General features: G+C 37.6%; 1 protein-coding gene across 5 annotated transcripts in view; it reads left to right on the forward strand.

Moving 5' to 3' along the window:
• The window catches only part of NUBPL (nucleotide binding protein like), a 159,266-nt gene that overhangs the window by 41,015 nt on the left and 91,167 nt on the right, over positions 1-27,084 (forward strand). For all 5 annotated transcript variants that reach the window (XM_037394035.1, XM_037394036.1, XM_037394039.1 and 2 more), the window contains exons 7-8: positions 12,692-12,785; positions 24,877-24,962. In XM_037394035.1, the coding sequence (XP_037249932.1) occupies positions 12,692-12,785; positions 24,877-24,962 (180 nt within the window). The remainder of the gene's footprint in view (positions 1-12,691; positions 12,786-24,876; positions 24,963-27,084) is intronic.

Below are 27,084 nucleotides of genomic sequence, written 5' to 3' on the forward strand. Positions count from 1 at the left end.
AGGATATTTACAGTTCACATTTCATAGAGCTAAACAAAGCTGTGTTTATATTGTGAACTATAAAGATGTGTTTATAATTTGCAATGCATAACTCTAAAATGCAGCACTCTCACCAGGTATCACTACAGTGAAAAATTTGCTAGTATTTCAGCAATTAAGAAAATATTTCTTCTGTTTTATTTTTCTGTTTTGAGTTATCTTAGCCTGAGACGAGCATACAGATTGTTCCAGCGAGACAGCACAGTTCTTCAGAACAGTAAGAGCAGTTGCATCTTTAGGAAGTTTGGATGCTTTTCTATTTTTGTGGTCCAAAGTATGAAAATGAAGAGATCCAGACATTTCATCTGTACACATAAGATCATTGATATTTGTTCCATTTAGAAAGGTCAAGATCTGCTATTGAGATATTTTGAAAAGAGGAACAAACTCAAACAGGGCCAAACTTTGCAGTGCTAAGACTGCACTTTGATAGGCCACTAAGACTGCATCTACAGCTGACAGATAGTAAACAACTCTGAATACTTGAAATTTTTTTGTCTTAAATCTTTAATGGGCGTTCTTTTAAAGCAAGGAAGGTGAAGTGGCATCCCTCATTTTACCGCAGAAATTAAGGAAACGGTTTCAAGGGCAAGATAAGCAGATGACCCACTCATACCTTATAAAAGAATTTGTTTTAAAAAATACTTATACTTTTTATTAAATTTATTTGTCTGAGACTAAGGTACAAATAAACTAATTTCTACTCATCCAGAGCCCCCTGGAATCAGTGGAAATCTTGACAGTAATTTCTACACCATGCTTTTCTTGTCACGTTGATGTTTAGAAAAGCCTGTTACAGGCATTTGTATAATCACAATTCACTCAAATGCTAATAATCACCTGGAAAGGTCCTGTCTGTCCAGAGGGAACTGCTGTAACCAGTCCCAATCAGCATGTACATATTTAAGGGAAATGATTTTTTACTTCCTGGAGATTAGAAGCTAAACATAGATTCAGAGAGGTACGGCTGCCAAAAGTGTGGGAGATGACAGAAAGCTCCTACTTTCTGCCACTCTGCCCCCCAGTTTAACTCCCTATGCAATTAGAGTATTCCTTCTGTCACCCTTTGACTTGAGTGTTCCTGTACATTTTGGGGTGGGTATGACTGAACAAATAATGGGCTTGATTCTTTTTGTTTCCAGCTGAAGCTACAAAACCTGTTCTGTTGCCTTTCTTCCCTTAATGAAGGAAGCAGGATCTATATGGATCCCTGTTGCTTTATTGGCTTACGTTAGCAGCTGATATGAAAAGGGATTATGATTTCTGAAAGGAATTGACAGTCATAGAAAGAAGTATTAGGAAAGCCAGAAGGAAAAAAAAAACGTTAGCCAAAAACTTACTGCTGAGCTGGAAGCATTTGCAGTAAATGTATTTTAACTGTCTTTGAGGATTAAAAAAAAAAAGGCAAAAGAAAAAAAAAAAGCCTAACAACATAGTGAGAATGTATTTACAGCAAACATTTCCTGGCCTGGTTCCTCAGCTGTCATGGTTATGACTGTGCAGCTACTGCTGCTGTGGGAACAGGCTGAGAGAGTGTTTTCTTTGCTCTGCTTCCAGTAGTCTCATCTCCTGCACGGATTACACAGGTATGCATGTGTCTGCCCTCCTTGCAATGCAACAAAACAAGCTCAAAACATGTAACTCTTTTTTGCTGGTTTTGTTGAGTAGACAAGAAGAAATGGCAGAGAGCTCATGGTGTCTCAAAATGGCTGTGCTGGGGCTAGAATTAACTATTTTTGTTTTCCGTTGTCTTGTGCCCCTCCCCCCCCCCCCCCCCCTTTTTTTTTTTTTGGTCTTCTTTTTTCCCCTTGAACTTTTAAAGGAAACTCTGTAGAGGTTTAAGGTTTCTCTGCAACAAAGTTCAGAACTTTGTGCCCAAATGGCATCCAGCTTAATTCTTGGAAAGAGGTGGTGATTTAAACATGTTCTTAAGTGTTTCCTAAACAGAAATACTAGTGGTAGAGGAACGAGGAAAAGAGAAGGCACAATTTGTTCTATTTTCTAAATGAAGATTCCATTATTTACATGAGACTGTTCAAAAACCGGTAGATGCCTAATGCCACTCTTCTACTTTATTCTTCTCCACTAATAAGGGCATCTGTTCTTTCTTTCTAGCTGCTGTAGGTCAGATGCAAAAGGGACATGGGTATTGCTGTGCTGAACACTGCCGTGCCTAAAAGGTAGATGCAGTGCCTGCAGGAATGGAAAGTTAAACCAAAGCCTGGGCCAGAGCCGCTGTGTACCTGTGTTGGTGGGAATACATCACTTGTCATTCCCAGTGGTACTGGGAAGTTACTTTGCCTTCCTGGAAGTACCTTCATACCCTTGGGCAGTGCTTTAGCAGTATCTTAGAGCGCCAAAGTTTAGAGCTTGGTATGGAATAAGTGAAAATAAATAGTGTAAGTCAAAGACGATAGGTTAACTGGCTGAAAATTAACAATTCTGAAGATGCTGAGCAAGAGAGCTATTAGGAAAAGCCTATGGGATGTGTCTCACTTTCTCTGTCCTGGATTTCAGCACCTAATTGTAGGCTGTATCACACAGCTCTGTGTAGCAGATATTTAGAGGCAAAATCAAGTATCTTCAGTTAGGTGCCAAGACCCTTTTTTCAGTTTAACTTGACAGGCTTATTCTCTCTTCATAGTAACAGTCTGGGAAATTTCCATAACCATTCAGCCAGGGCATGGGAGCTGCAAGTTCAGTTACTTTCTCAGTTTAGCATTTAAGCCTGTATTTCCTGCTACCCAGGGGAGTGCCCTGCAATCACACACAGCAGCTGAAACCTTCTGCCTTACAGCTAGGGGTGCGTGGTTCCTGGGGCCGGGTTAGATGTCTGAAGGGGGAAAACTATCCAGGAAACTTTGTTAATCCAAAATTTTAGCTTTCCAGGTGAATACCTCAGCTACTGGCCTTATATAAGGCCCCGGTTGCTTCATTGGCTTTTGCATTCTTTGTCATGCAGTGGCCCAGGTAAATGCCATCTGCCTGAGAAATTGATACGCCTTCCGATTCATATATAGGTTTATGTCTAATTATGATATTAAACAGCTGTAATTATAACAGCAGAACTACAGGCTTTGGTGTTTGGTTTTGTGGTTTGGGTTGCTTTTTTTTGGGTCGTGGTGGTGTGGGGTTTTATTTATTTATTTATTTAGTTTTGGATTTTTTGTTCTGAGGTGCCCAGCTTTCTGTTGGATTCAGTGTTATCACTGGCAGGTACATTGAGAGCAAGCCTGCTAGACTGGGCTTCTAAGACTTGCTCCTTTCTCACAAGTGTGTGTGTGATTAATGGATCCCAAATGAGCTTCTGCTTGAAACTTGGTACTCAATGAAGATTTTGGTATTTGTCTTCCTGAGTAGTCAACATCCTTGGGAGAATTTTTAGGATCACTTCTGAATGCATAGGTGGAGCTCCTCAAAGCTGCTTTTTTATGCATGTGGATGTTTTTTTTTCATTTTTCAGCTTTTTTTGTTTTGCATCTTTTTGATCAAAACAAAAGTGGAGCCTCTCCACTCCCAAGTACATTGTTTAGCATTATATGTACTAATTTTACTTAGTAAATAAATTATGACTATAACTATAAACAGTTTTAAAAATTAATATTAAATTAATGTTACACTGATTATGCAGAGATTTTTTCAGTAATCCAACTTGCATTCTCATTGTTGGAAGCTGACAGACTGATCCTTCACTCACACCGTCCTCCCATATCTCTTTTGCGCCCAGAAAATAGCTGCAGATATCCAAGAATAGCAGCATGTTTTGTACCAGTGCTCTTTGTAGAAAATGATTATTTCCCACATACCAAGTGATTGACACAAACATAAAGTAGTCGTGCTTAAGGTACCCGAGATTAGTGATTTTTTTCTTAGTGCCCTCACCCCCCAGCAAAAACCATCCCCCACTTTTCTGTACTATTTATGATGCTGCGGTAGTCGTTTCTCCTCTTACAGTGTTTTGCTCCATCCACAGTATCTTTTAAGAGAAGGAATATGTTCTCCCAGTAGGATGATGTCTTTGGAATACAGCTCTTCTGTTATGCGACTGAAGTGGGTGCTCGTTTTGATACATTTTCTGCTAGATGCAAACAAGTCTTTTTTTTTTTCTCTGTAAAACCCATTAAGTAAGAATTGGAGCTAAATAAAAAACCAGGAAGCAAATGAAAATATAAAGACTGTCCCTCACTTGGCCGTAATCACTGGATGTCCCTGAAACTCATAGTATCAGCACCTTCAATAATTATTTTAATTAGGTTTAGAATACAAGTAACACTTCTAATTTATTGTTGCAGATTCATAACTGAAGGCACTGCTGAATGCAAAAGCATGAATCTGTGGGCACAGCAATTATTTTGGCAATCTATATGCGATGGTTTCACAGATTATCTGTTGTCTGATTCACAGCAAATGCTCTACTTCTTTAGGAATTAGACAGTAATTCAGCGCATCATTAAATTGTAGGAATGTAATGTGTGCCACTGCAGAATGTGTACAATTTTGAATTTGTATTTATTTTCATTTTTACATTGTCTGTGTCTTTAATGCATTTTCTGCATTCCATTCTTCGTAAGGACAACCTATATGCTGTTCTTGCTTCTTTCTAACCTAAAGGCAGTTCTGTTAACAGATAACGTATACCAACTTCGCAGTCGAAGTCCTATGGTCAAGAATCCCAGCCAGTCAGAGACCTGCTTTGCTCACTCTTGCATGTGCTCTCACTTACATTCCTTTTTCACACTCTTTCATCCTCTTGAATCTTCCTGTGGAATTGAAAGGTTCTGTATTTTGTCCAGCCTTGTTGCGGCTTCTTGTTGAGAGTATTGATTGTTGTGCTCTGAAGAATTCACGCAGATGCTGCAGTGCTGGTTTCATTAGCAAAGGTGGACTATTTTGTATTCACTGACTGGGGAGGAGATGCTTGTGAATTTTAAGTACGAAAAGTTTGGAGGATGTGTTTTTGTCCACATTTGTGGAAAAAAGTTATTAAAAAAATAAAATAACATTTTATTATTGAAAATTAATGTTTCACCTCAAGGCTTCTTGCTCTGGGATCTGATAACATCACACCAGGCAAAAAACCCCAAGTCCTGTGTGGAGATTTGCTATCTTTTGGCTCAGTTCAGTGATCTACATCAAATTGATTCTATTCCAGTTTTTATATTGCACAATTTATGGTAATATTGGAGGGTTTTCTTCAACAGGATTTTAAGTGACTTGAATAACATTAATCGCGTTATTTTCTTATGTAATCCTTTTTCTGAAGGCCTTAGACTGGCCTCTGTAGAAGTTCCCTTTTCTGTACCAAAAAATGTTACATGTTGTACTTAAACAGAATTTTCTGACCTTTTTAATCTAATGATTTTTAGTTGAAGTGCTTATGTCACAGTGATATGCATGAAATGGTGCCAGTATTAGTCTGTTGGTACCTCAGTAAGGAATGTATTAGTTTTCTTATTGTACCAGAATATGAACTGAAGCTTAAGGAAGTTAAATAAAGTGTGAAGGGAAATTAGGAACATTGCTTTCCATTGCATAGCTTAAGCATTCAGTCTTAAACTGTATATCATCTTTTTATATCATTACAGAAATATAGGCTAAAATGCATATGGGGAATGGACTTAATAAGCTTCTCCCTCTTGATGTTAGTTGCCAACACTAGTAATAGTTCCTTCTGTTATTATTCTAGGGAAAAGCTGAATCAGACAGCATGTATAAATTCTATGAACTTAATTTGGGTCCTGATAATACTGCCTTAAAAATGTGTTGTTGGCTTGGGATTTGATAGCTAAACAGTGCTTTTGCTTTTGTGTATTAATAGGAAAAGCTCAAAGAAAATTTGTGGTTTAGATGATGTGCTTAACAGAGCTGCATCAACCTGGTGATTAGTTTAATTGGACGATGTGATGCTAGCCCACTTTCTTCTGTTATCTTTACTTTTATATTACTTTGGTGCTTAATTTTGTTGCTGAAAGACATAGGAATAGAAATGTGCCTTGTTCTGTTTCTTTTTCAGATGTCATTATTCCACAGCTGAACTACAGACAGTTCTGTATCACAGAACAAGAGAAAAAATACAGTGTATTTCTGAAGAAAAGTTTCTGCAAATTATGTAGTACAGAATGTTTGTGGATCAAGGGTAGAGAGCAGCAGGTAAACAATCAGTCTGAAGACTGACTGCATAATAGAAGTTTGCTTCTCAAACTGTCATCTTTTGGAGAATAAGTCCTCTGAATCCCTGAGAAGGGGGAACCTTGGCTCACAAAAATGCTTTGTAGTGACAACTTGAAGCTAGTGGAAGAGTCTTTTATACCTGGTAGTGCTCATACTGTCTCCATCAGTTGGGTTGGGAATACACATAATTATTCCTTTTCAGTCATCCCTGGAGACTGTCCCCAGACTCTTGTGGACATGCCACGTTGCCTCACAGCTGTGTGCCATCTTTGCTTCAGGCTGATGTGATGTTGACTGGGCTTTCTGAAGGCGAGTAGGAGCCTGGTGTGAGTGCCTTTCCTCATGAAACCATCTCTTGAAACACCCTGTAGAGAATAGCCTCTTTATTGTCGTCTTCTGGGAGTAGTTTAGTTTTGTAGGTTATATGAATGAAGGTGGTAGAAACTTCAGGCTACTAAACTTGCCTTCAGTTCTTAACATTATTAAAAGCCATCAGGGAGGAAGTAGCCAGTTTCTGTTTTGGTTGAATTGAATGGGACTCTGGCTTTTTTCCTAGGCATTTATTTCTGAAAGTTACTCTTAGTCTTTATTGAGAAAGAATAAGAGAATTTCCTTCTCTTTATGGAAATCTTTGGAACGAACTGTTCTTATGCTTCACTTCAACTGTGGCAGAACAGACTGCTCAGAAATACCTTAGAGGGAGTTTGAACTGTTGCGATGCATCTGTTTTTCACGGTGTTAGATTGCAAGGCTTTTGAGATCGGTTAAGCATCAGAGGACAAGTCGAAGGGGCAGCCGTCTTTGTTCAGAAAGTGTCAAGTTGTATTAAGCACTATGGAATATCCTGCTATGGTTTAGGTAGTTATTTTACTACCAGAGGGAAAGTTTCTGTAGGGACTAGAAATGTTCTGGTTTACGTCTGGGGAATGTCTCCTTTCTTCATGAAAATATTTGTGAAAATAAATAAAAATATTTTTTAATTAAAAATGTCTAGTTTCATTATACTGTTCCTAAATTAGCTCTTTTCTTATATCATGAAACTACTTATTTGTTCCCGATGTCTATGTATGTTTAAACAATCTTCTAAGTAATTTTTCCAGGAAATATTTTTAAATACCTGTTTTATCTTGCATCAACAGATCTAAGTATATGTGAATGGTAATATACATATATGTACTCATTTCACAATAGCATTTCTTACTTTTGTTTTGTTCAGCTGTTTGCCTGTTTTAAATCATTTATTTACACAAAATAGTAGTTAGGAGGAGGGGGATCTGGCAGGAATAGACCTTAAGCTGTCTGCAATGTAGCTCTTGGTACTTTTCTGATACTGGTATTCAGAATTCGGCTGGCTGCTGCCAAGTCTGCACCTGCAGTGCTGCTTGATTGAAACTCTGCATGTATTCGTCTTAATAAGAATAAATAAAGAATGTCTTCTGTTAGTTACCAAACACCAGGATTACTTCAAAACGACAAGGAGAAGTCCCTCTTCAATGCTAATATTTTGTCATGTCTGCCTCATGCACACAGGATGCTTAGGCTTCATTCCTCAGCAGAAACGCCGTCTATATCTCTATGCTCTACCTCAGGTTTAACTTGCTGTTTGGAACCCTTACTCAAAATGCATATCTGGTATTTTGATTATGAATTGTCACATAAACAGAGTGATTGATTTAAACTAATTTACATAGAAGCCTTTGTGGTGTTTGTGAGCAAGGGAAAACACACAGAAGCACGTGGCACTTAATTACATTGCTTAACAATAAATGTCAAGTTAAACCTTTTTAAAAAAGATGAATGCTGTACTTAAGGAAAGTGCAATTACATATCTGTGGTTTGAAATGTTTTGTACACTGTATATGTTAGAGGGCCAAAGTTCTGTGCGTGCAAAGGTGCTGACAGATTTCAGATGCTACAAGGCAGGCTTTAGTAACTGCTGTCCGCTTATTGCTTGCAGAGGGAACTAATTTACTGTAATGTGCTGTTAATCTGAGCTCATTTACTTGTATGCAGCCGCATTTGCATACAGACACACTTCTCAGAACTGATTGAGAACATGAGGGCTAATGGTCCTGATTTGGTAGATTGTTGCATATAAACAGGATTTGCATTCAAATTGGTGTGTTATATCACAGCCTGATTATACGTCCCATTTTAATAATGTTGAGCGAATGGCAATAGTAGATTTCAGAAAGCCACTCCTCTGATTATATGTTCCAGATCTAAATTTAATTAGAAATGTCTTTACCCCCCCTTTGCTGAAATTTAGTAACAGACATGTAATTTCTTCTCCCATCAAACAATGTATACACTTCTCTAACAAATTGTTATACTTTCCAAATCACATTCAATAATTTAATAAAAAGACTGTCATACTGCTTCTGTATTCCTTAGGGAGAGTAATGGAGAAGCAACGGAACTCCGCAGTGTTCATCTATTTCTTGCAGAATAGAAAAGAATAAGAGGAAGTGTATAGAGAGAAATAAGACAAGGTGCAGAGTTCCCCAGCCTAAGTCTGAGCAAATCCATATGTCTAGAGGACACTGCTCAGTACTGGGCAAAACCACTAGCTCAGTTCTTTTCAGTGTTTATAGCTATGCTATTATGGTGCAGCTCTCTATTCTCATCCTGAATTACAAACGAAAAAGAAGAGAATAAAATTGTGAGGATAACTATCCGACTACATCCAAAATTAAAACTAAGGTTAGCTCTAAGAGGAGCAGTTTCCCAGTCTAATTTGCCATCTGACTTCCACCAGTTCATCACCCCAGCAGTGGCATAACTCAGAGAGGTGTGTGTGGAGAGTAGTTCTCGCATACATTCAACGCTTGCACACCTAGACAGCTTTACTGTTGCCTTTTCTGAATGGGTGTGACAAAAGCCTGTCTTCCTCCTACTCCTCTGCACAGCAGCAACACATTCTCTCCATTACTGCTGGGATGTTAGAGCTTCTCCATTTCTCTGTGCTAAGATTTGTAGGTATTATAATGGAGCACGAGTCATTTGATAAAGACCGATAATTTCTTTTTTTTTTCAATCCATGAATTTGAAGAAAATATATGAAATATCATGGTTTCGGTACCATGAATTAAAGCTTTATAATTTAATTGTGCTGTGGCTTAACAGGGTTTTTTTTCCTGTTGCCTAGCAATGAGTTTTACCATGAGATTCACCATGTGCTTAAGATTCCATTATTAACTTCTGCTTTCAGAGGTTTAAAACTTTAATAAAAATTATTACTCATAGGACAACTCAGAAAGTTCATGTTGGAATTTCTTTTTGTTGTTACAGGGTCACTTACTAAGTAACCTGGAGGCAGAAAACTCTGGTGCCCTCCGATTTCTGTACCTATTTCCTATATGTAATAAATTTTGGAAGTAACTTCTCAAGCAAAAATTTTTTTGTGTGTTTGTGAAGCAGTAAACTATTTATAGAAGTGTTCTTTTACTTTAAAGATTCCACATGAAGATGTTTTTACCAAGGCATCTACCTCTGCTTAGACAAGTGCAGCGACTACTTTGTGCTTCCTCACAAAGCCGAATGCCTAGGAAAGGGTTTGAGCACTGGTGTTCGAGGTCTTCCCACATAGTAGTGAAATAAGTCTAGATGTTTTCTTTGGGAAAATGTAATGCTTGCTAGGTAGGAGGATCACACGGAGCTTGATGAAGGAGACTAGTGTTTGAAGAGGTTGGAGGAGCAGAACCTCTGGTAAGAGTGAAAAGAAAAGCTATAGGACAGGCCCAGAAAGTTACCTTGTTCTATACGAGGTGCTAGCTTCAAGTTAGGGACAGCAAATATATGCAAAACCAGACAACTTTTATCTGTGGGGAAAAAAAATCCTGTGGTGGTTGTTCTTGGTTTTTTGGTTTTTTTTTTTTTTAATTACAGTTACCTCTGATCAGGGTGGGATTTGGACTCTATAAGGCAGTGCTGTACCTAAAAAGTACTTGAATTTGAGCTCACGGAGAAAAGGGCTGAAAAACACTTAATATCCAAGTGTTTTTTAAGAATCAGATGTTTGTGGCCAACAAAGTTATTGGAAACTGTCAGAATGATAGTAGTGCTGTGCCAATCATAGATGTATTTCTGAGCTGCCTCTTGCTGCAAAGCAGAAAGCAAAACCCCCAAACATTCGTAGTTTCTGTAGAGGGATTTAAGGAGGGAGACTATGATTAGTGTACTTGTAAATTTGGACTTAACAAAAGGTGCCAGAATCAGCCTTTAGGAAGGGGTGGGGGGTGGGGTGGGTGGGTGAGATACTTAGAGTTAATACTTTTTAAAAAGTACAACTGTCTATAACTTAACATTTCAAAATGATTGTGATTATTATGAAACGTTTGGTTTTGCATATTGAGATTTATGCACTGAACTATTTATAAAGGATCTGTGTGTTTAGTTGTGAATCTTTAAGGAACTTTACTCATGTTGTAAACTACTACTTTTGAACATCTGTATAATTTCAGTTTGTCACCTTTATAACGGTTAATTTTTAATTAAGAAGCATAGAAATTTAAAGTTTGCTTTCAAGTGGGCAAAGTAATTTTCACTGGAAAAGGAGGCGTTCATCAGCACTGGCATTTATCTTGCTTTACAACTAAGCAAGATTAAGAAAAACAAAAGTAGAAACCAGTTGGGTTTTTTTGGTCTTCTGGATTAACTGGCTTCTTTGTCCCGTGTTTATGTTTCAATACTTATATTTTTTAACTTTTCTCTGGGGTTATATAGTCTCAATATGATTACAAATGCTAATTACTTTTAGAAAATTGCTAGGCATATGTCATTTTTGTTGACAAAGTACAGATAGTATAAAATAGGCCTATATAATATAGACCAGCATTAAATGTGAGTAAGTACAAGTGCAGTGCTTGCTGTGGTTAACGAAGTAGCATTTCCTGTTCAGCTGGACTGTCTTAAGCACCATCTAGCACTGCTGCAGCCTTTGTATAGAAAATGAGGAAAGGGGAGTGTACCAGTCAGTGCCTAATTTAGATGTCTGAAGTTAGAATTTGCAGCTAACCTTCCCCATCCCCCTTCTCCCTTAAGTGCTCTGAAATTTTCTGTCTTCATCAGCCTGTCTTGAAAAATTCCGTTTCTCACTGGAGTGGTACATTGTGTTAGTGGTCTGAATTTCACATCGCTTGTGCTTTCCCAGAAGATCATCATCCATACAAGAACTGAATGAAAATGAATGAGTGTTCCCCTGCCAGGGTGCAATAGTCCAGGACAATAACTCAGGGACCAGCAAAATGCCAGTTGTTTTTGCTGTTAAAATTACACTGAGGGAATGTGTAAAATAAAAAGAGAACGTAAAATCTTGCTCTTGTTTGGCATTTTCCTGTGTTAAAGCAGCTCATACTATTGAATCTTAGATACGTTGCATGAATGAGAAACGTACTGTGTAACTGCATTATGTCTGTGGAGAGAAAAGTGAGGGGGAGACATTTGTGGTCTTTAATGTAGTTAGGATTTCTAAAGCTTCTGTACAGCAGAGATAAAAGACCTTGCACATGGCTGCTGGGTAGTACGAGTGCACTGGTACTAACCTGCACCACGTCAGAATTGAATTGAGGATCTCCTGAAGCTTGGTTAAACTGTTGGGAAATGTTTAGGTGAAGCATGGCTTGGCTTTACATTACATAGAGTAGGCCTAGGACTATTTCTGTTCTCATGAAAAGAACATTTATTGCAGTACACAGTGCTCTGGAGGGAGTTATTTGGCTCTCCTGGAAATCTCTTCTGGTAAAGAACATAAATAATCACAGCATTCTCATATTTGAGCCTAGTATCTTTAATGGTCACTCTTATTTGATGCCTAGCAACCAGTAAACTTTGTTTATTGTGTGATGTCTAAGGTATGTTGTAAGCTTGTGTAATCATTCCTGGTAATTTTCATTTACAAATCTGTTGGGGTTTTTGGGGTTTTTTTGTTTGTTTTCTCCCAACAGCAGTTCTTTTCCTAGAAAAAAATCAGTACCGATAGCTCTAACTTTGCAAGAAGAAACCAGAAAAGGTTACTGAAGATTTATATGTAGTTTCAAAGTGATAAGAAGCAAGCAAAATTGTTTCAAATTAATGGAAACAATTCTGAAGCCATGTCTGTTGCACAAACCCTGGAATTTGAGCCCGAATTTTACCTGACTTTTGCTTCTAACCTGTGATTAAGCAGGGCAAAGTAAAAGTCTTAAATTGAATTGCTGCTTTTTTTTGAGAATTAATTCAATAAGCATTGTGCTCATAAAGTTAATAATAAAGTTGCACTCACAGTTTTGAGTGATCAGCAAAGATTGCACCTCTTAGAAAAATAATGTCGTGATCCTGTACTGAAAGCGTGACTAAAAGGGCGTATCAGTATCATTCTTTCGAGGTGTCCTTGGTTCACTTGCTTTATGTTACAGGAAACAAAGGACTGCAATAAAACACAAAGTGCCTTAAATAAAAACACCTCAGACCTCCAACATACATTCTAATTGTTGTCTTCTAGGTTGACTGGGGTCAACTGGACTATTTAGTAATTGACATGCCACCTGGGACTGGAGATGTACAGCTGTCGGTCTCACAGAATATTCCAATTGCAGGTAGGTGCATTGCTTGGCCATTTTAGAGATTTGAAGTTAGTTAAGTTCAGTAGCTTTTGAAAAATCTTGTTTTAACATGCTGGTCAAAAATTCTTTTAATTGTCTTTCTAAGGCACTAAGAAACTGTTCTGTCAGTCATGTGGTGATAAAAAACACTGTCAGTGGCTTTTAACATGTTAACGTTTTGATTGTGTTACTTTCTTTTAAGCTAAGTTTTGAAAAGATTGAGAAGTCAAGTGTGGCAGTACTTGAAGAAAAGGCAGTCATGCCAAAACCTGGTAGGGTTGGTAGTAGAAAATATTTTCTTTGTCTGTATGTACTGCATAGTAAAGCCAATACTTTAAAATAATTTGTCTTTGTGCTTGCTTTTTAATTAGAAGCTTGACAACACTGTTAATGCACAACATTTATTCAGATAACATATGCAGCACTGTAATACACTAATGCATTCTTTTTCCTCTCGTGTTACAAATTTAACTTTTGATAGTGGATTTAAACTTCGACAAATCAGTCCTGAGGTATTCAGGCAGCCCTCTAATCTCGTTGGTTTCAGTGGGAGTTAGAAATACTGCTTCTGAAAGAATGCTGAGCATCTCATGAGATCTGATAGACAGTGATGGTTTATTACCTGCCTGACATACTTAACAGAAGCAGCTGTCAATAGCCAACACAATTGATGTTAGGGACTCAGTGGTAAAAGAGACAAAGCAATACTTATGGTTCCAGGCGTAATTTAATAATTGCAGTGGCTTTTCACCAGGAGGATAGTGTAGCACTGGAACATCTTACCCAAAGAGCCCATGGGATCTCTGTCCTTGGCAGTTGTCCTGATAGTACTAAAGAATGCTTTAGCTGACCCTGTCTAGTGTTGTCAGGAGATGACCTCCAGAGACCTTTTCCAACAACCAGAAAGTTTGTGATTCTGAGTTATTAAGGAATCAGTGGGACTGCTTGCTCCACTTTTTGGTGGTATCATAAATAAATGGATGCAAACCCCAAATGGTAGCATCTTTTACTGCTCCTATTCTTTTCTGAGTGCAGACTGGCTCACGCGTGCCAGCAAGCCCTGGTTCCCTCCAACACTCCTTTCTCTCTGCAGTTTGGTGGCAGTAACATACTGAAGTGAAGCAACTAAAGATTAAACTTGTCCAAGTATTTCACTTGCATGTAGAACTCTTACCAGGCTGCCTTATAAGTTTAGTGAGTAAAGAATTGTGCATCTCTAAAACTTTATAGACTAGGATAAAAGATTAGCTACAGGTACAGGTAGAAGGACTGGTGGCGTTGTAGACATGCCCATACATCAAGGCAGTAGAGCTAACAGATTTTGGGACATATCTCCTAGTTTCACAGCAAAATGATCACTGCTGTTACAGCACAGTGAAGTCTACAGGAATGAAAGGAGACCTTTAACAATCAGGCAGCAGCTTGTGTCTTCTCCTTAACACAGTCATATCTCAGCTGCAATTATACATGATAACTACAGTTACTCATATCTACAAGTAAAAAATTTTGAGAAATAGTTAAATTTAGTGTTAAGGCTGCGTGGTGATATCTCATGATCTTCCATGATGTCAGGTTCAGAAAAACTTAAATCTTTTGACATACAAAACTCAAATGTTAAAGCACATGCTAACTCAGCTGTAACACTCTGGTCCCAAAACTGTTAATAACCATGAGAAGTTCTCTCTGGTGTGATTACGTTGAGTGGTGGAAGACAGCAAATCAACAGAGTTGTGATGAAGGATTTAATGATTGGTGTGGTTTTTTGTTTTTGTTTTTGTTTTTTTTTTTTCTGTGAGTAGTAGAAGAGGAGGCTTCTAGTGCCTTAGCTTATCTGTGACCTGGAGCATGTGAAAAGCAAACCATGATTCATACCCATTTTCTTCAATATAGTGCTCAGTAGGTTGCAACTGTGAGTAGCAAAGCAGGAGGGCCTTTCACTCCCAAGGTTTTAAGCAGTGAGGTGAAGCATGACAGTGTATGGAAGCTTTTGGTAAGGTAGAACTTCACATTAAATCTTGTACGTAAGGGCGGTAAAATTATTAATTAAAGAACTGTCGCTTTATATTTGTGGATTCTGATTTTTTTGAAGTATGATGGGTATTGATAATTGCTATTAACTACAGTGCGCCTAAATACCCTAATTTAAAATGGAAAAGGTTGTTATGCTCTTGATCTTCAAGGGATTATTGTGCCCTTTCCCCACAGAATTCTACATTGTCTTCAGAAGTGTGAGTGGTTGTGTTGTTGGTGCGCTGAGCCCTCTGGGACAGAGAGGTGATGGAGGAAAGTGGTTTAATCCTGTATTTCTTTCAAGCTTTGAAGGTCTGTGGAAGGTAGCACGATCTTGCTAACTGGTGTACTACATGAGTAGATGGAAGCCTTAATTTGTGGGTTTTTTTCATAATACCTACATCTTTGTGGAATGTAATAGAAGTTAACAAAAGCAAAACAAGTTAAAAAAAGCTGGATTTTCTTGCTGAAGTCAGCAATGTCCTCATTCTTGTGTAGGTGTAACAAAGCGAAGAATTAAGAGGAAATAATTTTAATTCAGTATTTTCATTAGTTTTCCATATGATTGTCAGAAACCTGTGGTTTTCATACCTGTTGAATCAGTTTTGGGGCAACTCAAAGTAGACAAGATGCTGATTTAAAAAAGAAAAGGAAAACAGGTTTAAAACAACAATAAGCAATGCAGATTTTCTTGATATGCTGTAAAAGTGGGTAAATTCTTGCCCATATCTTTCTCTAAACTCTTCACTGTGGCTTTCTGGCGTTTTTTAATTTTAATTTGTAGAAATACGCGCTTTTACAGCTTCCTGACTGAAGGCAGCACTTTGATTTGAATTCTGAAATGACTTTACATTGTTACCATAGTTGCTCAGTTAATCTTTTACTTTGTCAATCCTAACTTCATAAAATTAGGAATGATAGAACCACTTTACATTTGTCTTTCCCATTAGCTCATTTTGTTGAGCGTGTTGAGGTCAGCTCTTTCAGTTTTAAAAAAGCAAGTGTATTGTGCTTTTGATGAAGACCAGCTCAGCAGACAAGGAGTGATAAGATTTGTAGCTCCCTGTGTTTTTACTGGCTCAATGAATTTTAGTGATTTATAAAGAATTTTCTCTATTGTATATTGTGGGTATTTTTCATTCTCATTGGAAGGGCTTTTTTTTTTTTTGCGTTACAGCTTGAACTGTGCTTTCTTCTTTTACTCTTGTTACTCAGTTTCTGTCCCTTTGACAGTCCCTGGCCTTGTTTAGCATGCTTTTATTTTCTTCGGTCCTGTTTCTTTCAAGAGTATGGAAGATAGTGTTACAGATATCAACGATGATGTCTTTGAAGCAGTCTACAGATTTCTGCTGGTTTTGTGGGCTCCATCTTCATTTGCAATTCATGTTTCTAAGCTGTGTGTTGTCTTCCTTTTTTTTTCTTTTTTTTTTTTTTTTTGTACAGAAAGTATTTTGTGTTGTACCATTCTGTTCCCTCTCCAGTTTTCTTGTTCTTTCTTTATTGTTTGAAGATGTCTTGGACAGTCACGGTGTTAGTAGCATAATTTCTGTCTTTTTACTCAGAGACAGCATATATATCTTAGTTAAGTACATTTAGAAGTGCATTATCTAGTTTGCATGAAAGTTGTACTTTGATTTGCATGCATGCATATGTGAGATACAGTAATTGCATTACGGTTTCTTCATTATTTATCTGTGGCTTCCTAAGGATAGACAGTGTAGAAAATTTTTATTCTGTCTCTGAACAAGTTTACAAAACCTGCACGCACATTTTGCCAGCCACTCACAGATTTTCCTGAATGTGAGAAAGAACAGTGATAAATGTGTTTTGTCGGGGGTGGGTTTGCCCAGATGGGGCATGAAAAACTGTAGACTGTAGTATTGCAACATCTGACAATGAGAGGGACTGATAGGATGTGTGAAATGGTATTGGATTTTAATTTTAGAAGACTTACACACCCACCCCCCACCCCCAATCACAGGTAACATAACTTTCTTGAGTCAAAAAGATATCAGAGCAATACCTAATGTGTAAAAGCAAACACCACAATATGTCTTAAAATTCTTACTGTCATTGAAGAGAATATCAGCCTTACACAACTTCAGCTGGAGTGACAGTTTTGCGTGGGTACTTTGTTAAATATGATGAAAAGGAAACTACTGTAACTTTCTGGTTTTATTTTATAATTCTTAGTCACTTTACAAGGACATGCATCTTATTTAGCATATTGTTCCTTAATCTGTAACTTTTCTCATGTTGCATTCATTCTTCAACAAAGTAGTAGATGAGAAATGATATGAAAACTTGAAAATGTGATGTGTATTTCTGCTCAACCACTACTTCTTTCTCCAGATGCAAGTCTGCTTTCCAAATAGAAATCCAGGGTCAGTCTAGACAAAAAATCTGTGTCTTTATGGTCTGTTGTTACTTAATTATATGTAGTTCTACTTCTTTACTTCTGCTTTGTCCTTCTGTTTCAACTTGTGCATGAGATGTCCAGAAGTGGGTTCTTTGTCATGTATTGAACATGCATGCTTGGGAAGGTTTGAAGCATCCTTACACGTTTTCTAGCTTTTAAAACACAAGGGGTTTCTAATGACATTATGATGTTTAGTATAAAGATATAGCATAAACCAATGATATTACGAAGAAATAAGGCTTGTGATTGCTTTGCATTATCTAGCTGCTAAATTGAGAAATGTAAGTGTGTGCATTTGTTTGATTATTTAGATAAAGGAGCAGTAAACAAAATTAATAAATAATATTGGATATGGGGAGTTAGCTGCCCTGAAGACTGAGAGAGAAGTTTATCATACTGTCTCTTTAGAGTGCAGTCTGTGTGGGCAGCAGCAAGGGCATCTCAGTTCAAGAGGCAACCCCAGAGGCTTGCACACGTGTTTCTTACTTGTGGAGAAGTTGCATTGTGGGGGCTGACCAGTAAATAAATTTGGCTGTCTACTGCCCTTTCTTTATTAATGTGTAAGTGGAGTTTGTGTTAGTGAAGTGTTACAGCTTGACAGCCCTGGGACTGACACTCTGTCTCAATTGACAAAACTGACTCCAGGTTAATACTACAATTGTTTCATCTGCTAAACTTTGTCATACCGCTCTTTGCTTTGGATATTGAGATGCCATGGCAGTGAAAACCATTAGAAATATACACTTGTCCAGTGGGAAGTGAACTGAGACAACTAAATAATTTCACATCTTACTGAACAATCTTATAATAATTACAGTAGTGAGCACTAGACTAAACTGTGTTTGTAAAGGAGACCTAGAGGTAAACGGTTTAGTGTTTTATTTCAGTGGTGTTGATTTTCCCACCTTTTGGAAGTAATACAGGGAGTTTTTGTTACTTCAAATAAAAATTTGTAAAGAATCATAATTAATAGGGTTTCTTTTGACGGCAGTGCTTTGATGGTTAGGTTTAAATAAAAACAAAAGGTGTATTTCTGTCTTTACTGGTTAAGCATTAAAAGTCTTACTTCTATTTAGATACATGTATTGAAGGGGAAGGAGTAGAGAGATGCCACTAACTTGAAGACACTTGGCATTTTAAAATTCTGAATGAAATGTGACATACCAAACTGGTGAACCAAACTATTTACTCATATTTATATGAGTGTCACACAGAGCAGGGTTAGCCTTGTACGCAACTGTTTTACAGCAGCGTGTGGGATTTAGGAGAACTGGATCCTGCCTCAACATATAATCATGTGCAAGAACAGGAAGTTTCAGGTGATGAGTAGACTGTTCAGAAACGAGCATTAAAACCAGCACTAATAGGATTTCAAATAAGCTTTTTAAAAAGTAAATACTGTCAATGTTTTATAAAACTGTGCATGAATTAGGGTGAAAAAGAATTGTGATTTCTAAGATATAGGTGTCTTTTAAAATTAACCGAAATTGCAAGCTGAGTAGGTATGGTGCTGTTCTCTTGTCTTTTCTGAAGAGAAATGATCAAAAAACCCCATGCTGCAATACAAGTTGTGTGTAGCATATAGTGTAAGATTAGAGAAGTACATGTATTCTGTCATTGCTCTTTGTGTAAGTGTCTGTTTGCCCTTTGTTGAATCTCTCTTACTTTGATGCAAATCACAGGTGCAAGGCATCTGGTCTTCTTTCGTTTAGTTTAACAACAATCCACAAGGTTTTTCTCAGTTTCTGAGCTTGCTTTCTCCTTTTGTGGAGGAGGTATATAGTTAGTTTCTACAGTAAATTTCTGAAGGTATTTTATGTAAGCCATCTGGGTAATAGTAAAATTTCCTTGATCTATTTTTGAATGGCAAATATTTTTAATACCAGATTATTATGTAGATTTACTCTTTCTTTAACGTTGTATTTTGACATTTTAAAAAAATACAGGATAGGAGATGCACATAGGTTTAGGCTAGATTGACAAACAGAAACAACTTGGTCACACTGGTGGAAATTTAAAAATAGTTCTTTGTATTCATCCAAATATAATTTGTATGCTGAATTAGTTTGCTTCTGTTGTCAGAAAAAATGTAGTTGACAAATGCAAATATCATCAGGGTTATCTTAGCTTTGGACACTCCTGGTACCAGTATGAAGTGTCAGACTTGGTAGACTCTGTAAACTTAATTTAGAGACCAAAATGCTGTATCAGTTTACACATTAATACCTCACAGTGTTTAAGTATAAATTTAAATTTAACTCTTGGCTCATGGAGATTGATTTAACACACACTGTCTGCCCAAGCTGAAGCGATAGTATATTCAGTGCAAGTTCTTTAAATTTTATCATTCCTGAAAAATAGTTTCCAGCTATTGGGGGAAGAAAGTTGTGAGTTATACAGGCTTCAAAAACTGAGGTTCTCTGAGGTCTGGCAACAGTAGCTAAGTTTAAGTACTAGATTAGCTGCAATTGCCTCCTCTTTTTTAAACCAATTATTCTGAATAGGAAGAATAAATGAGCATAGTGTTCAGCTGACAATTGCAAAAGACAAGAGAAATCCATATGAATAATGGTTCTGCATTCTCTCCTTTAGTTTGTTCTTATGAAAAAATAAATGTTTAAATTCACCCTTTTACCACCCCCACCTCTGGAGGAAGAATAGTAAAAAAACAGGATGGGTTTTGGAGGTGTTGTCTTTTTTTCTGTAGTAGGGTCACTCCTTCACCCAGTTCTCCTCTTTGGATTAGGACCTCTCTTTAAAAAAAAAAAAAAATCATATTCATTTGTCAAAAGAGACTGTTTGGACTTTGGTTTTGCCTGGTACAGTGCTCATAATCTGGACATGATTGGTAAATGCCCTTGAAAGCAGGAGGTAGAATGGAGTAGAGCAGAAAAATGCTACTTCAGTTAGCTAAGGAAAAGTGTAAAGTGGCAGTGTCTGTGAGAGAGTAGCTTTTTATTTTATGCCTATACTTTGCACGTAATGCTTGTTTACAGATATTGCTACATTTTTTTTCAGTGTTTTCACTCTGCTAAATAAATACTGCCTCATAAATTGCATTATTGTGACATACATATTCAATTCGCCGTGACCAAACCCAAACATTTTAACACAGTTGTCTTTGCACACCTTTCTCCATGTCATCTAGTGTGAAATGGATATTACAATACTTAACTGATCAGTTAGATGAGGGCAGTTTAACTTCAGGGTGACAGCTTTATCCAGCTTGTGATATTCCTCTCCTCGTTGGTTTCGCTGACAGTTCCTCTTGCCAGGAGGAAGAAGCTTGCTCTAAGATTTATGTCCTCTTGTCATGTGTGCAAGGTGGTAGTGTCCCAGTGTCTAATTACCACTAGTTCGTGGGCAGAAAAGGATGTGTGGGTATTAGAAACATACATTGTCTGAGCAGTTGATTAAAGACTCTTCCAAGAAGGTGGTAGTGAGCAGGCTGGAGGTGTGACACCCAGGATCTGGCTATTGGGACAGTTCTGAGCTATATGATGAGTCTCAAGTAAGGATCCCTTAAGAGTAGATCACACTAGTGGTTCTTTTAAGTTACTAGTTGTAATGAAATGTCACACACAGAACCTAAAGGAACTTCTTTACAAGGTTTATCCAAGGAGGTGCACAGTTTCTTAATGTTGATGTATCTGTAATCATTGCTAGCTGAAATTCTAGGAAAGACAGAAGGCTTTCATTCTTCCACTATATTCTGCATCTTCAAGTGCAAACTGTATCTGCAATTGCAGGTACATTTTATCTATGAAATAACAAATTTAGCAGAAGATGAGAGGGACTATGAAGAGATCCACAGTGCAGATTCAGATTCACCAGGGTATTTATAACTTGAAAGTCTTGCGTAGGAGTTTGAAGTTGCAGTGGAAAAGGCAGCAAAAGGTGTAAAAGTGCATGAGTGGTGTGGTCAGATCGGCCATCCACAGCTGCACTAAGGCCTGGATGTGGTTCCTTGCAAGAGTGTTCATTGTCTGTCAGTCAGCAGATGCAATTACAGAAAAACGCAGTATATCTTTCTGTCTCTGTCCTCCAGAACTCTATTTGTCGGTCTTTCTGGTCAGTTACACTCCATGTTTTGAGGTGGCGTTATTTGCTAAGTTAGTAAGAAGTGTCAAGGTGATATAAGACACAGGCTAATACTTGTGTGTGGAGGGATCCTTATTCATCTGTTCAGGTAGCCTGTGTTTCTGAAGTCTGTGTTTAAAGGCATTGGAGGGAATAAAGAATATGTTAGAGTGATCCTTTTCATCCTAAGGTAGACCTTCTGAACTGCTGCTTATCAGCTGCTTTTTAGACCTGCCTGTTTTTGCTTGGGTACAAATTGGCTGTAGCTAAGGCTTGGAGAGGTTCTACCTTATGCCTTGTAACCCAGAGCATCTAATGCAAACCTTAATGATGTAGTGAATATAGGTGGTGTTTTCTATACAGAGAAATTGTAAGCTGTTTCATTGCTTGTAATTTCCTGAAAAACAGTCCAGCAGAAAGGTGAGTACCAGTGTGCTGTGTAGGCACACTTTTCTTTTATGGAGGATTAGGGACCTGGGGTTAAAAAATAAAGGCAAACATCAGTGTTACAGGCTTCTGCTAGTTCTGTCTCTCTATATTATGCATGCTAAGGATTAAAGATACAGTTAGCATAGTTTTTACTAATGCAACATGCATCAGCTTTGAAATACGGTGAAGTTACAAAAGTAAATGGAATGCATGAGTAAGTAGGTATGTCAGTTAAACCTAAATGTGCTCAACTTAGATATCCTTAGTATGCTCAAGGCACAGAAATTACTCCTCTGCACGCAACTGCAAACATAGTATTTGTAGTATGTTTTAATGTGCAGTGTGATAGCATTATGTTTTCCGCAGTTTCTCTGTTCAATTTGTCAGCCTTAGTGTGCCTCGTTCAGACAGAGGCTTGTGTAAACATGGCACGTATTGCTTCAAGAGACGTACTGTGTACATGAATGCAGTCATATTTCATTACTTTAATGATCAAAATAACTCTCTGTTGTTTGATACTCCTGTTAACCATGTAGAGCCAAGATAGCAAAGGAAGTGTGGGCTGTGTTCTTTCTTGCTCATTTGAATCATTTTCTGAATTAAACATATGCAAACTTATTCGGGGAGGGGAGCACCAAGAAAAGTCTCATTTTGTATAGTTGGTTGCTAGTGAAGGAAATAATGCTGCTAATAATTTGAATTCTTGAACTTCAGGTTGGGTTTGCTGGACTAGCAGTTGTACCAGAGAAAGAGAAAAGATACTTATTTTAAAGGGTGTTGGTATAAGTCAGTGCAAGCTGGCTGTGAATAAATTTTGTCTGTAATCCAGCTCAGAATGAAAAGGAAAGCAGGAGAGAGACACCTATTACACCCTCAGCAGCAGCTTCTTGAGCATGCCGGCTTTCATTCTGTGGAATAAGCCATGCAAGTTGTCCGCAAGCATAACTTTAACTTGTGTATTTCCAAAGTTTCTTGTGTAGGAAGTTGGTGTTTGTGGGAGCCTGAACCCTGCAATGTACCATTGGGTCTTTTTGGCATTTTAACTTTTTCCCCTTGGATGTGAATTTGTTAGTCAAAAATCTCTCAAATAAGCTGCTTGTGGTTCTGGTGGATGTTTTCATTGTGGGTAGTCTCTGTCCTTCATGCCGTGCCAGTTATGGACTCTTAAAAAAACTAATAATGGACCAGGAAATGTAGACTTCAGTTTTGTTGACTATATATTAGCTTCTACCTGAAGATCCAGGGAATGCTGAGCAAGCATCTTCAGAGTATGATAAGAAGTATGAAACAGCTAACATGAGTGTATATACGTAAGTCACAAATTTTCAATTTTATTTGAAATGAAAGCAGTAATAAGCATTTTGTCCAAGTATTGAAAGATCTTTGTTTTACAAATATGCAGAAAACTCGAGGACATTGAGTGTAAATTACTTGTGGACTGTGCTTTAGGGAAGGGCATTTGTTTTGTGGAATTAGCCCTGCATTTCCATGTCAGCTGTAAAGTGTAACCCTACACTTGGTGAGACAAGGGGCTAAGGTGACTTGGATGTAACTGGAAGGTTTCCCCATTGTGCTTTGTGATGCCATTGGAAACAGGTTGGCTTGGGAAAAGCAGCAAATTATTCAGATGCCAGCGTTTTAGTGAACAATAGGGAAATTGCTTTTGCTTAGTACATTACATATGCTGTTCAGTTTTTGGACTTGTGTCTAATATTGTGTAAGGCAGAGACTGGCAGCTTTTCAGGAACGAGGTGCCAGATTGTATTTTTCTTTCACAAATCAGAGGTTAAGACACTGGTTGAAAACATTCAGACAGGCTCTCAGGCAGTGTTTGGAAACGGCTGGCTTGCAGGCAGGATGCCACCCGGCAGCCGATGGATGGCATGGGGCTGGTGCTGAGGGGCAGGGCGCCCTGTCCCAGCGCTGCCAGAGCTGGAAGTGCTCTCAGGATGCCAAGGCTCCTGGTGCTCTGGCCCTTGCCAGCAGTGCCAGTGTTGTTTGCCATGTACGCCAAGGGTGGGGAACTGCAGGCCCAGTAGGAAACTGTCCTGTGCATCTAAAATGGTTGTAATTGCTGTTCGTGTGGAGTTTGGCATATATTTGTTGTGCGAGGTTGGCTTAACATGGCTCTGCAGAGGTACTTTCATAACAGCTACTTTGGAGGCTGCTGGATGGTCACTGTGAAACCAGAGCTAATCAACTGACCCCGAATATCCTCTTTTACACTGCATTTTTCTAAAATAGGGAGAAGTGTGAGCAGATTCTTCATGCAAGTTTTGAAGAAATATTAAAATCCCTGAGCCTATACAGAAAGATGCTTTTGTGAAGTGATACGGAATATTATGATATCTGTATTGGTTTTGCAGGCTGTATTAATTAAGAAGTAGTATAAAATAGTATAGTATAGTAAGCTGTAGGCTTACTTTAGAATCTAACCTTTGACAAAGAGCTCTAGCTGGTTTACATGCTTAATAACTCTTGGGAGCACTAATTAGCAGGTAACCTGGAGCCATGTCTGAACAATGAGCAGTACTACACATCATTCAAACCCCGTGCAAGCGTGCATGAGTTGGCCTCTCATTTTGTGGTATCGCTCACACAAATGCACCGGTGTTCTGTCTAGTGTAACATACTTCAAGACTGTGCCTGTCAACGCTTCTGTCAGGAAATGTAGCAGGTTCAGAAAGCAACAGTCTGATTACTGGCAGCTGCTTCTTGGTTTTAGGACAAGGCGTATTTGTTAAATCAAAAGCTTTCAGATGTAATTATGGCATGGGGCAGTTCCTGCGTGGATGTTTCCAGAGTACCATCTCTGCAACCTGTCAGCATGTGGACCATGTTGTCTTCTATCCATGGTAGTATGACAGCTAGATCAGTTTTCTCGTTTAGCAAATATGAATGGTTTCTACACAGAAAAACTTGGGATGAAACTGTCCAAATTATTTCTATCACTTCTTATCATACCTCAGTGATTATGGTCATTGCATTATAAAAAAAAAAACTTAGCATACTTTAATTTCTTAACTTAAAAAACCCCAAACATGCATGACTCCTCTGAATGTAGTAGTATGTACTAAATAGTCAAAATATATAACAGTATAGTTAATAATACACGTTTTAATGGTATTTCATATTTCATTTTCCCAGGAGCTGTCATCATCTCCACTCCACAAGACGTGGCTTTATTGGATGCACGCAAAGGAGCTGATATGTTTAGAAAAGTCCAAGTACCTGTAAGTATCTACGTTAAAAATACCAGTAGATTTTTTCCTAAAATGTAAGAGAAATTCCATGTACTGCAATAGATGAACAAACCATTTGGGAATCACTTGAATTTCAATAATTCTTGGTTTAAAAAAAAAAAAGGATTAGACTCCATCTTTATATCTGTATCAAGAGCTTGCTTTAACAGGGAAGGGAAGGCATTTTCTCAGGCTGAGGTCATAACAGAACTTGATTTCTTTTAAATCTATTTGTTTCATCAACTGGAATGGGTCAGACTGCCAAACAGTGTGTCTTAGAAAGTAATGTGTGGTTTCCAATTGTACTGTCTTACTATATCTTCATTATGTGTCCTCTTCAGCACTGTCTGTGTTGGAACTTAAAATCTAAAATGTATTGAAATGTGGAAAAAATCATGTATTGGTACATTTTAAGAAGAAAATTTTAAGTTTTTGGGGAGATAGAGATGCACATAATTTGCCATTTGAAGGGCTTTGTGACTATCACAAGTAGAAGGATGTCTATATTGCCTTGTTTTTCATGAGGCTTATAGCTTATATGGTAGCTTGCTTGTTTGGGAAATGGAAAATTTAAAAATATCTGCAATATTCATATGGGAGAAAATATTAAACAGGGTGACATCTTTGACTCGATTTTTCTGTGTGTGCTACAAGTTGCTAAGTAACAGAATGTTATACTCTGGAGTATGTTTGTGAAGAGATTAATTTTTTATTTGAAATATGCAGTTGATGAGAAAATATAAACTGAAATGCTTCCTAATTTAAATGGCTTTTCTTTACTGTTTACTGTACTTTAAAAAAAAAAACACATTTTTTCTTGCTTACCAGTGTGAAGGTACTTCTACTTTTTATTGAGAAAGGAAATTTCTTTGATAGCACTAGCTTTTTTAATCTAAAAAAATTTAACAGAAACCTTGAAGTGACTGCTTTCCCTTTTTGTTTTAATTTACAGAATAGCTTAACCAAAGAAATAACAGTGATAAATTCCTTATTGTTATTCCTTGAGGATATTTGCACCAAAAAGAAAGTACAGTAGCATTTATAATTTGCTACTGGAAGAAAAACAAATATATATATATATAACAGAATAATAACATATGGCATGTTTTGGTTTTATTTTATGTTTGGGTTTGCTAAAATTATGCAAAATTATTTTCTTCAAATAAAACCGTGTTCGAGGTAGTACTTTACTGAATTTTCTTTTTTATTTAATCTGAAATTACCAAGATTTCTTTCAAGTCTGTTTTGTTCAATGTTGTTTGAAGGGAACGGCTTCTAAAAAAATCTAGCTAGCATAGGCGTGACTGCTGTTGATTTGCCTAGTGGTAGATAAGATATTAAATATGATCTGTTTTGATTCATTGGAATTTTCAGATCTTTCTAAACCAAAGGAAAAGTCACGGTGAAGATGTTGCACCAGATGCTGAGTTTGAGTGCACTTGAACCAGTCATCAGGGCTTACCTTTTTTGTGGTGCTGCTTCATGTTATTCTAACCTTGTATATACGTCAGTACAGACGCATCATTCGCGTCAGTGTTAAAGCAGCTCTTGCCCATGTGTTCCATTTCTAAGTGTCACCTAAATCTGAGGATCTACAGAAAGTTTACTTAGGTAACTTCTGATGGACTGCTTCAAACCTGAGGGTTACAACAAAGATGTGCAGTCCATAGGACTGTGCTAAAATTGCGTATGCTGATTACATAATTGACTGATCTTTAAAATCTTCAATCTCGTCTTTAAAAAATCACTTGCAAAGAGTCTTTTCAAAAAAGCAGAGAGTCTGTAGGCTGCTGAGTTCCGAGTCTTTGGATATGCTTGCTTATTTTGTGAACTGAGGTCTCTCCCTTGTACATACAGGCATACATACACCACTTTGCCCTTGCTTCCACAGTCATTAGTTACCAAAGGCTCCAATGACATTATGTAGTATTACAACAGTAAAGTCACAGTTGTTAACTTTGTTTTGTTTGTCCTTTACTGCATTGAAATTAGTGTGACTGAAGGAACTAATGAAGAGCTGGCAATGAGAGTCAGTGTTAGAATTAGGATTACAATGCGAAAGTTGTATTTTCAGTCTTAGAACATAGTCATTAGGAGTGCTATCGTGCAGTGG

This window comes from Falco rusticolus, chromosome 7 (genome assembly GCF_015220075.1).
Source record: "Falco rusticolus isolate bFalRus1 chromosome 7, bFalRus1.pri, whole genome shotgun sequence".
NCBI lineage: Eukaryota > Metazoa > Chordata > Aves > Falconiformes > Falconidae > Falco > Falco rusticolus.